This window comes from Dendrobates tinctorius, unplaced genomic scaffold (assembly GCF_039654945.1).
Source record: "Dendrobates tinctorius isolate UK_male_01 unplaced genomic scaffold, ASM3965494v1 ptg000502l, whole genome shotgun sequence".
NCBI classification, from domain to species: Eukaryota; Metazoa; Chordata; class Amphibia; order Anura; family Dendrobatidae; genus Dendrobates; species Dendrobates tinctorius.
This window is the reverse complement of record NW_027362161.1, coordinates 769,475-782,209: the sequence shown is the minus strand read 5'-3', so window position 1 is coordinate 782,209 and position 12,735 is coordinate 769,475. Positions and strand designations below refer to the sequence as shown.

The following is a 12,735-nucleotide window of genomic DNA, read 5'->3' as shown; positions in this document are numbered from 1 at the left end:
AGTATGATATATATGGAGGTTCTGCACCTGTATAGTCACTCAGTGTGATATGTATGGAGGTTTTGTACCTGTATGGTCACTTAGTGTGATATATGTGGAGGTTCTGTACCTGTATAGTCACTCAGTGTGATATATATATGGAGGTTCTGTACCTGTATAGTCACTCAGTGTGATATGTATGGAGGTTCTGTACCTGTATAGTCACTCAGTGTGATATGTATGGAGGTTATGTACCTGAATAGTCACTCAGTGTGATATATATATGGAGGTTCTGTACCTGTATAGTCACTCAGTGTGATATGTATGGAGGTTCGGTACCTGTACGGTCACCATGTGATATATATGGAGGTTCTGTACCTGTATAGTCCCTCAGTGTGATATATATGGAGTTTCTGTACCTGTATAGTCACTCAGTGTGGTATATATGGAAGTTTATTAACTGTATAGTCACTCAGTGTCATATATATGGAGGTTTTGTACCTGTATAGTCACTCAGTGTGATATATATTGAGGTTCTGTACCTGTATACTCACTCAGTGTGATATATATGGAGGTTCTGTACCTGTATAGTCCCTCAGTGTGATATATATGGAGTTTCTGTACCTGTATAGTCACTCAGTGTGATATATATTGAGGTTCTGTACCTGTATACTCACTCAGTGTGATATATATGGAGGTTCTGTACCTGTATAGTCCCTCAGTGTGATATATATGGAGTTTCTGTACCTGTATAGTCACTCAGTGTGATATATATGGAGGTTTTGTACCTGTAGAGTCACTCAGTGTGATATGTATGGAGGTTCTGTACCTGTATAGTCCCTCAGTGTGATATATAAATGGAGGTTCTGCACCTGTATAGTCCCTCAGTGTGATATATATGGAGGTTCTTATCTGTATAGTCCCTCAGTGTGATATATATGGAGGTTCTTATCTGTATAGTCCCTCAGCGAGATATATATGGAGGTTCTTATCTGTATAGTCCCTCAGTGTGATATATATGAAGGTTCTGTACCTGTATAGTCCCTCAGTGTGATATATATGGAGGTTCTGTACCTGTATAGTCACTCAGTGTGATATATATGGGGGTTCTGTACCTGTATAGGCCCTCAGTGTGATATATATGGAGGTTCTGTACCTGTATAGTCACTCAGTGTGGTATATATGGAGGTTTATTAACTGCATAGTCACTCAGTGTGATATATATGGAGGTTTTGTACCTGTATAGTCCCTCAGTGTGATATATATGGAGTTTCTGTACCTGTATAGTCACTCAGTGTGATATATATGGAGGTTCTGTACCTGTATAGTCCCTCAGTGTGATATATAAATGGAGGTTCTGCACCTGTATAGTCCCTCAGTGTGATATATATGGAGGTTCTTATCTGTATAGTCCCTCAGTGTGATATATATGGAGGTTCTTATCTGTATAGTCACTCAGTGTGATATGTATGGAGGTTCTGTACCTGTATAGTCACTCAGTGTGATATGTATGGAGGTTCTGTACCTGTATAGTCCCTCAGTGTGATATATATGGGGGTTCTGTACCTGTATAGGCCCTCAGTGTGATATATATGGAGGTTCTGTACCTGTATAGTCACTCAGTGTGGTATATATGGAGGTTTATTAACTGCATAGTCACTCAGTGTGATATATATGGAGGTTCTGTACCTGTATAGTCCCTCAGTGTGATATATATGGAGTTTCTGTACCTGTATAGTCACTCAGTGTGGTATATATGGAAGTTTATTAACTGTATAGTCACTCAGTGTCATATATATGGAGGTTTTGTACCTGTATAGTCACTCAGTGTGATATATATGGAGTTTCTGTACCTGTATAGTCCCTCAGTGTGATATATATGGAGGTTCTATACCTGTGTAGTCACTCAGTGTGATATATATTGAGGTTCTGTACCTGTATAGTCCCTCAGTGTGATATATATGGAGTTTCTGTACCTGTATAGTCCCTCAGTGTGATATATATGGAGTTTCTGTACCTGTATAGTCACTCAGTGTGGTATATATGGAGGTTTATTAACTGTATAGTCACTCAGTGTGATATATATGGAGGTTTTGTACCTATATAGTCACTCAGTGTGGTATATATGGAGGTTCTGTACCTGTATAGTCCCTCAGTGTGATATATATGGAGGTTTTGTACCTGTATAGTCACTCAGTGTGATATATATTGAGGTTCTGTACCTGTATAGTCCCTCAGTGTGATATATATAGAGTTTCTGTACCTGTATAGTCACTCAGTGTGATATCTTTGGAGGTTCTGTACCTGTATAGTCACTCAGTGTGGTATCTATGGAGGTTCTGTACCTGTATAGTCACTCAGTGTGATATATATATTGAGTTTCTGTACCTGTATAGTCACTCAGTGTGATATATATAGAGTTTCTGTACCTGTATAGTCACTCAGTGTGATATATATGGAGTTTCTGTACCTGTATAGTCACTCAGTGTGATATGTATGGAGGTTCGGTACCTGTACGGTCACCGTGTGATATATATGGAGGTTCTGTACCTGTATAGTCCCTCAGTGTGATATATATGGAGTTTCTGTACCTGTATAGTCCCTCAGCGTGATATATATGAAGGTTCTGTACCTGTATAGTCACTCAGTGTGATATATATAGAGTTTCTGTACCTGTATAGTCACTCAGTGTGATATGTATGGAGGTTCGGTACCTGTACGGTCACCGTGTGATATATATGGAGGTTCTGTACCTGTATAGTCCCTCAGTGTGATATATATGGAGTTTCTGTACCTGTATAGTCCCTCAGCGTGATATATATGAAGGTTCTGTACCTGTATAGTCACTCAGTGTGATATATATGGAGGTTCTGTACCTGTATAGTCCCTCAGTGTGATATATATGGAGTTTCTGTACCTGTATAGTCACTCAGTGTGGTATATATAGAAGTTTATTAACTGTATAGTCACTCAGTGTCATATATATGGAGGTTTTGTACCTGTATAGTCACTCAGTGTGATATATATTGAGGTTCTGTACCTGTATACTCACTCAGTGTGATATATATGGAGGTTCTGTACCTGTATTGTCCCTCAGTGTGATATATAAATGGAGGTTCTGCACCTGTATAGTCCCTCAGTGTGATATGTATGGAGTTTCTGTACCTGTATAGTCACTCAGTGTGATATGTATGGAGGTTCTGTACCTGTATAGTCACTCAGTGTGATATATATATGGAGGTTCTGCACCTGTATAGTCCCTCAGTGTGATATATATGGAGTTTCTGTACCTGTATAGTCACTCAGTGTGATATGTATGGAGGTTCTGTACCTGTATAGTCACTCAGTGTGATATATATGTATGGAGGTTCTGCACCTGTATAGTCCCTCAATGTGGTATATATGGAGGTTCTGCACCTGTATAGTCACTCAGTGTGATATGTATGGAGGTTCTGTACCTGTATAGTCACTCAGTGTGATATATATGGAGGTTCTGCACCTGTATAGTCCCGCAGTGTGATATATATGGAGTTTCTGTACCTGTATAGTCACTCAGTGTGATATATATATGGAGGTTCTATACCTGTGTAGTCACTCAGTGTGATATATATGGAGGTTCTGTACCTGTATAGTCCCTCAGTGTGATATATAAATGGAGGTTCTGTACCTGTATAGTCCCTCAGTGTGATATATATGGAGTTTCTGTACCTGTATAGTCACTCAGTGTGATATCTTTGGAGGTTCTGTACCTGTATAGTCACTCAGTGTGGTATCTATGGAGGTTCTGTACCTGTATAGTCACTCAGTGTGATATATATAGAGTTTCTGTACCTGTATAGTCACTCAGTGTGATATATATGGAGGTTCTGTACCTGTATAGTCACTCAGTGTGATATATATATTGAGGTTCTGTACCTGTATAGTCACTCAGTGTGATATATATGGAGTTTCTGTACCTGTATAGTCACTCAGTATGATATATATATGGAGGTTCTGCACCTGTATAGTCACTCAGTGTGATATGTATGGAGGTTTTGTACCTGTATGGTCACTTAGTGTGATATATGTGGAGGTTCTGTACCTGTATAGTCACTCAGTGTGATATATATATGGAGGTTCTGTGCCTGTATAGTCACTCAGTGTGATATGTATGGAGGTTCTGTACCTGTATAGTCACTCAGTGTGATATGTATGGAGGTTATGTACCTGAATAGTCACTCAGTGTGATATATATGGTCGGTTTTCCCACCTGTTTCAATTGTCAAATTGGAGACAGAAACACGAAGAGACAGATATTACGGGCAGGCTGGTGTTGAATTGTGAATTTTGTCCTTAGCGGTGACCTAGCCAGAGTCTAGCATTTCTAATTGATGTCATATTTTTGTGTGGTTGTCCAACACTGCTTAGAAACAAATTAAGAGTTTCCTTATGCTCTAATGTATACTAAAGTCAAGACACGACCAATGGACATGGCAGGGCCACAGAAAAACCATAATATCACTTACAAGAATGTATTAGCCACTTGCAGCAGCACCACCAGCATTGCCGGCAGCACACATTTCAGCTGTAGTAGTACCAGACAGTGGTTCTTGTTGTATTTTCAGACGAAGGTTGTAAATACTATCAGATGATTGCTTGTTATCATGATTTGGTGGATAGTTGTATTGTGATCTGATGATAGTTGTTGCATCCTCAAACATGAGGCTTCTTCCTCCAGCCTTGAGTTATCACTTTCTTGCCTCCATTGTGGTGTCTCCAGGTCCAGGTCACCACACAGGTCGGTAGTTTGCCTGTTTAGCTTCTTTCTACTTTCTGTCACAAATGTGTGGATTACTGTGCTGGATCCATGTAGACATTAGAAGTGGAATTTCCTCTGGAGAACTTAATCACTTCCGCCTCTTCAAGTTGAAGATGCTCCTAAAGTCTCAAGGTCTCCAGAGACCTGAGGAAGTATAAGGATGATCACTGACTCCATGATGCCAGACGTTCTAATCACTTCTCATTTAGTCATATTCATCTGTTCTCTGTATTCTCCTCTAGAAAAAGACGTGAAGGATCTCAGCACCAAACAAGACGAGATTTTCTCTGCTGTATCCAATGGTAAGTGGTACCAACTCTCCCAAGATGTAGTATTATATGACCGGTCTCTGTATGTAGTATTATATGACCGGTCTCTGTGGATGTAGTATTATATGACCGGTCTCTATGTGGATGTAGTATTATATGACTGGTCTCTGTATGTAGTATTATATGACCGGTCTCTGTGGATGTATTATCATATGACCGGTCTCTATGTGGATGTAGTATTATATGACCGGTCTCTGTGGATGTAGTATTATATGACCGGTCTCTATGTGGATGTAGTATTATATGACCAGTCTCTATGTGGATTCAGTATTACATGACCAGTCTCTATGTGGATGTAGTATTATAAGACCGATCTCTGTGTGGGTGTAGTATTATATGACCGGTCTCTATGTGGATGTAGTATTATATGACAGGTCTCTTTGTGGATGTAGTATTATATGACCCATTTCTATATCGATGTAGTATTATGTAACCGGTCTCTATGTAGATATAGTATTATATGACCGGTCTCTGTATGTAGTATTATATGACCTGTCTCTATGTGGATGTAGTACTATAAGACTGGGCTCTATGTGGATGTAGTATTATAAGACCGGTCTCTGTGTGGATGTAGTATTATATGACCGGTCTCTGTGTGGATGTAGTATTATATGACCGGTCTCTGTGTGGATGTAGTATTATATGACCGGTCTCTATGTGGATGTAGTATTATATGACCCATTTCTATATCGATGTAGTATTATGTAACCGGTCTCTATGTAGATATAGTATTATTTGACCGGTTTCTGTATGTAGTATTATATGACCGGTCTCTATGTTGATGTAGTACTATAAGACTGGGCTCTATGTGGATGTAGTATTATATGACAGGTCTCTATGTGGATGTAGTATTATATGACCGGTCTCTATGTGGATGCAGCATCATATGACCTGTCTCTATGGGGATGTAGTATTATATGACCGGTCTCTATGTGGATGTAGTACTATATGACTGGGCTCTATGTGGATGTAGTATTATATGACCCATTTCTATATCGATGTAGTATTATGTAACCGGTTTCTATGTAGATATAGTATTATATGACCTGTCGCTATGTGGATGTAGTACTATACAGTGGGGAAAAAAAGTATTTAGTCAGTCAGCAATAGTGCAAGTTCCACCACTTAAAAAGATGAGAGGCGTCTGTAATTTACATCATAGGTAGACCTCAACTATGGGAGACAAACTGAGAAAAAAAATCCAGAAAATCACATTGTCTGTTTTTTTCCCCTTTTATTTGCATATTATGGTGGAAAATAAGTATTTGGTCAGAAACAAGCAATCAAGATTTCTGGGTCTCACAGACCTGTAACTTCTTCTTTAAGAGTCTCCTCTTTCCTCCACTCATTACCTGTAGTAATGGCACCTGTTTAAACTTGTTATCAGTATAAAAAGACACCTGTGCACACCCTCAAACAGTCTGACTCCAAACTCCACTATGGTGAAGACCAAAGAGCTGTAAAGGACACCAGAAACAAAATTGTAGCCCTGCACCAGGCAGGGAAGACTGAATCTGCAATAGCCAACCAGCTTGGAGTGAAGAAATCAACTGTGGGAGCAATAATTAGAAAATGGAAGACATACAAGACCACTGATAATCTCCCTCGATCTGGTGCTCCACGCAAAATCCCACCCCGTGGGGTCAGAATGATCACAAGAACGGTGAGCAAAAATCCCAGAACCACGCGGGGGGACCTAGTGAATGAACTGCAGAGAGCTGGGACCAATGTAACAAGGCCTACCATAAGTAACACACTACGCCACCATGGACTCAGATCCTGCAGTGCCAGACGTGTCCCACTGCTTAAGCCTGTACATGTCCGGGCCCGTCTGAAGTTTGCTAGAGAGCATTTGGATGATCCAGAGGAGTTTTGGGAGAATGTCCTATGGTCTGATGAAACCAAACTGGAACTGTTTGGTAGAAACACAACTTGTCGTGTTTGGAGGAAAAAGAATACTGAGTTGCATCCATCAAACACCATACCTACTGTAAAGCATGGTGGTGGAAACATCATGCTTTGGGGCTGTTTCTCTGCAAAGGGGCCAGGAGGACTGATCCGGGTACATGAAAGAATGAATGGGGCCATGTATTGTGAAATTTTGAGTGCAAACCTCCTTCCATCAGCAAGGGCATTGAAGATGAAACGTGGCTGGGTCTTTCAACATGACAATGATCCAAAGCACACCGCCAGGGCAACGAAGGAGTGGCTTCATAAGAAGCATTTCAAGGTCCTGGAGTGGCCTAGCCAGTCTCCAGATCTCAACCCTATAGAAAACCTTTGGAGGGAGTTGAAAGTCCGTGTTGCCAAGCGAAAAGCCAAAAACATCACTGCTCTAGAGGAGATCTGCATGGAGGAATGAGCCAACATACCAACAACAGTGTGTGGCAACCTTGTGAAGACTTACAGAAAACGTTTGACCTCTATCATTGCCAACAAAGGATATATCACAAAGTATTGAGATGAAATTTTGTTTCTGACCAAATACTTATTTTCCACCATAATATGCAAATAAAATGAAAAAAAGAACAGACAATGTGATTTTCTGGATTTTTTTTCTCAGTTTGTCTCCCATAGTTGAGGTCTACCTATGATGTAATTTACAGACGCCTCTCATCTTTTTAAGTAGTGGAACTTGCACTAGTGCTGACTGACTAAATACTTTTTTCCCCACTGTATGACCGGTGTCTATGTGGATGTAGTATTATATGACCGGTCTATGTGGATGTAGTATTATATGACCTGTGTCTATGTGGATGTAGTATTATATGACCGGTGTCTATGTGGATGTAGTATTATATGACCTGTCTCTATGCGGATGTAGTACTATAAGACTGGGCTCTATGTGGATGTAGTATCATGTGACCGGTCTCCATGTGGATGTAGTATCATATGACCGGTCTCTATGTGGATGTAGTATTATATGAGCGGTCTCTATGTGGATGTAGTATTATATGACAGGTCTCAATGTGGATGTAGTATTATATGACAGGTCTCTATGTGGATGTAGTATTATTTGAGCGGTCTCTATGTGGATGTAGTATTATATGACAGGTCTCTATGCGGATGTAGTATTATATGACCGGTCTGTACGTGGATGTAGCATTATATGACAGGTCTCTATGTGGATGTAGTATTATATGACCGGTGTCTATGTGGATGTAGTATTATATGACAGGTCTCTATGTGGATGTAGTATTATATGACCGGTCTCTGTGGATGTATTATTATATGAGCGGTCTCTATGTGGATGTAGTATTATATGACAGGTCTCTATGTGGATGTAGTATTATATGACCAGTCTCTATGTGGATGTAGTATTATATGACAGGTCTCTATGTGGATGTAGTATTATAAGACCGGTCTCTATGTGGATGTAGTATTATATGACCGGTCTCTATGTAGATGTAGTATTATATGACAGGTCTCTATGTGGATGTATTATTATGACAGGTCTCTATGTGGATGTAGTATTATATGACAGGTCTCTATGTGGATGTATTATTATATGACAGGTCTCTATGTGGATGTAGTATTATATGACCGGTCTCTATGTGGATGTAGTATTATATGACAGGTCTCTATGTGGATGTATGATTATATGACCGGTCTCTATGTGGATGTAGTATTATATGATCAGTCTCTATGTGGATGTAGTATTATATGACCGGTCTCTATGTAGATGTAGTATTATATGACAGGTCTCTATGTGGATGTAGTATTATATGACAGGTCTCTATGTGGATGTATTATTATATGACCGGTCTCTATGTGGATGTAGTATTATATGACCAGTCTCTATGTGGATGTAGTATCATATGACCGGTCTCGATGTGGATGTATTATCATATGACCGGTCTCTATGTGGATGTAGTATTATATGAGCGGTCTATATGTGGATGTAGTATTATATGACAGGTCTCTATGTGGATGTAGTATTATATGACCGGTCTCTATGTGGATGTAGTATTATATGACCGGTCTCTATGTGGATGTAGTATTATATGAGCGGTCTCTATGTGGATGTAGTATTATATGACAGGTCTCTATGTGGATGTAGTATTATATGACAGGTCTCTATGTGGATGTAGTATTATTTGAGCGGTCTCTATGTGGATGTAGTATTATATGACAGGTCTCTATGCGGATGTAGTATTATATGAGCGGTCTCTATGTGGATGTAGTAATTTATGACCTGTCTCTATGCGGATGTAGTACTATAAGACTGGGCTCTATGTGGATGTAGTATCATGTGACCAGTCTCCATGTGGATGTAGTATCATATGACCGGTCTCTATGTGGATGTAGTATTATATGAGCGGTCTCTATGTGGATGTAGTATTATATGACAGGTCTCAATGTGGATGTAGTATTATATGACAGGTCTCTATATGGATGTAGTATTATAAGACCGGTCTCTATGTGGATGTATTATTATATGACAGGTCTCTATGTGGATGTAGTATTATATGACAGGTCTCTATGTGGATGTATTATTATATGAGCGGTCTCTATGTGGATGTAGTATTATATGACAGGTCTCTATGTGGATGTAGTATTATATGACCAGTCTCTATGTGGATCTAGTATTATATGACAGGTCTCTATGTGGATGTAATAAAATGAGTAGGGAGAAGACATAGTACTGTGGAGGCCGGAAAGTGTAAGACTAAACGGCCATAAATTGTGATCAATAATATATATTATATATCATGATCCACATATTAGGACTATCCAATAAAGAGGACACTGCACATTCAATAGAAGCTACCCAAGAAGAAAAAGCAGTCAAAAATCCATAAAACATAATTTTTATTAAATAATGTAAAATATTATATAAGGACATACGGTGTGTGGTAGGGAAAACAGGAATAAAGAGCATAATGGTCAACAAAGGAGACCAGCCACACTGCAAGCATTGCTCCAAGAATAAGCGTATTAAAATAAACAGAATAGCAAAAGTCAGACAGGGAAAGAATGGCACATATTGTTATGGCAAGGAGTGTATTGAAACATCACCATATAGCCAAAGGATGGTATCCTATTACATGGCACACTACCCTGCCCATAAAAGACACATGACATCCATAACTGATGCTATGTAAAGCATCAGAAACAAGAGCAAAAGTAACTAGTTATACCTGGAAGCAGTGGTGGCAGTGGGGTCAGTCCAGTATTATATGACCGGTCTCTATGTGGATGTAGTATTATATGACAGGTCTCTATGTGGATGTATTATTATATGACAGGTCTCTATGTGGATGTAGTATTATATGACAGGTCTCTATGTGGATGTAGTATTATATGACCGGTCTCTATGTGGATGTATTATTATATGACCGGTCTCTATGTGGATGTATTATTATATGACAGGTCTCTATGTGGATGTAGTATTATATGACAGGTCTCTATGTGGATGTATTATTATATGACCGGTCTCTATGTGGATGTAGTATTATATGACAGGTCTCTATGTGGATGTATTATTATATGACAGGTCTCTATGTGGATGTAGTATTATATGACCGGTCTCTATGTGGATGTATTATTATATGACAGGTCTCTATGTGGATGTAGTATTATATGACAGGTCTCTATGTGGATGTAGTATTATATGACAGGTCTCTATGTGGATGTAGTATTATATGACCGGTCTCTATGTGGATGTAGTATTATATGACAGGTCTCTATGTGGATGTAGTATTATATGACCGGTCTCTATGTGGATGTATTATTATATGACAGGTCTCTATGTGGATGTAGTATTATATGACAGGTCTCTATGTGGATGTAGTATTATATGACCGGTCTCTATGTGGATGTAGTATTATATGACAGGTCTCTATGTGGATGTAGTATTATATGACAGGTCTCTATGTGGATGTATTATTATATGACCAGTCTCTATGTGGATGTAGTATTATATGACAGGTCTCTATGTGGATGTAGTATTATATGACAGGTCTCTATGTAGATGTAGTATTATATGACCGGTCTCTATGTGGATGTATTATTATATGACCGGTCTCTATGTGGATGTAGTATTATATGACCAGTCTCTATGTGGATGTAGTATTATATGACCGGTCTCTCTCTGTGGACATTTTCTCTCCATATAAACTGATTGTGTGGGTTTCTCACAGTGACAACCTGCCCCACTTCCCCCATCGATGTCACCTAATAGCTGCTCTATTCACATGTTACCGATTCCTGAGGTTGATAGGTGCACAAAGAATAAAGCCAGCCATTACAACTGTCAGAAGAGCAAACCCAGAGGGAGCGGAGACTGGTATAGAAGAAAGACCCTAACGCCTCTTGTCTGTGCCCACAGTGGACGCTCTGCAGACCGACATACAGCGGGTTCTCATTGCCGTGGGAAAACTGACTGATGCCACCCTACATGGAAACCGTAAGTTCATGAAAAACATGCTGCAGAGTAAGAAAGTAAGAAGCCTCCAGCATTAAAAAGTTTAATAGTTTTTTATCAATTCACAAATTACAAAATAAAGAAAGAAATGTAAGGATCTGGTGACCGCCCGTCACCTCCATCATCAGTATCTGGTGACCCCCCGTCACCTCCATCATCAGTATCTGGTGACCCCCCCGTCACCTCCATCATCAGTACGTGGTGACCGCCCGTCACCTCCATCATCAGTATCTGGTGACCCCCGTCACCTCCATCATCAGTATCTGGTGACCGTCCGTCACCTCCGGCATCAGTATCTGGTGACCGCCCATCCCCTCCATCATCAGTATCTGCTGATCGCCCGTCACTTCCATCATCAGTATCTGGTGACCGCCTGTCTCCTCCATCATCAGTATCTGGTGACCGCCCATCACCTCCATCATCAGTATGTGGTGACCACCCATCACCTCCATCATCAGTGTCTGGTGACCGCCCGTCCCCTCCATCATCAGTATCTAGTGACCGCCCGTCACCTCCGTCATCAGTTTCTGGTGACCGCCCGTCACCTCCGTCATCAGTATCTTGTGACGCCCGTCACCTCCGTCATCAGTATCTGGTGACCACCCATCACCTCCATCATCAGTATCTGGTGACCGCCCGTCCCCTCCATCATCAGTATGTGGTGACCGCCCATCACCTCCATCATCAGAATCTGGTGACCGCCCATCACCTCCATCATCAGTATCTGGTGACCGCTCATCACCTCCATCATCAGTATCTGGTGACCGCCCATCACCTCCATCATCAGTATCTGGTGACCGCCTATCACCTCCATCATCAGTATCTGGTGACCGTCCGTCACCTCCATCATCAGTATCTGGTGACCGTCCGTCACCTCCATCATCAGTATCTGGTGACCGCCCGTCCCCTCCATCATCAGTATCTGGTGACCGCCTATCACCTCCATCATCAGTATCTGGTGACCGTCCGTCACCTCCATCATCAGTATCTGGTGACCGCCCGTCCCCTCCATCATCAGTATCTGGTGACCGCCTATCACCTCCATCATCAGTATCTGGTGACCGTCCGTCACCTCCATCATCAGTATCTGGTGACCGTCCGTCCCCTCCATCATCAGTATGTGGTGACCGCCCATCACCTCCATCATCAGAATCTGGTGACCGCCCATCACCTCCATCATCAGTATCTGGTGACCGCCCGTC

The 12,735-nt window shown here is 40.8% G+C and overlaps 1 protein-coding gene across 1 annotated transcript in view; it reads left to right on the top strand.

The window, feature by feature from the left end:
* The window catches only part of LOC141078095 (asialoglycoprotein receptor 1-like), a 125,113-nt gene that overhangs the window by 89,799 nt on the left and 22,579 nt on the right, over nucleotides 1-12,735 (top strand). The window contains exons 6-7 of the mRNA XM_073564930.1: nucleotides 5,020-5,079; nucleotides 11,438-11,515. Of these exons, the coding sequence (XP_073421031.1) occupies nucleotides 5,020-5,079; nucleotides 11,438-11,515 (138 nt within the window). The remainder of the gene's footprint in view (nucleotides 1-5,019; nucleotides 5,080-11,437; nucleotides 11,516-12,735) is intronic.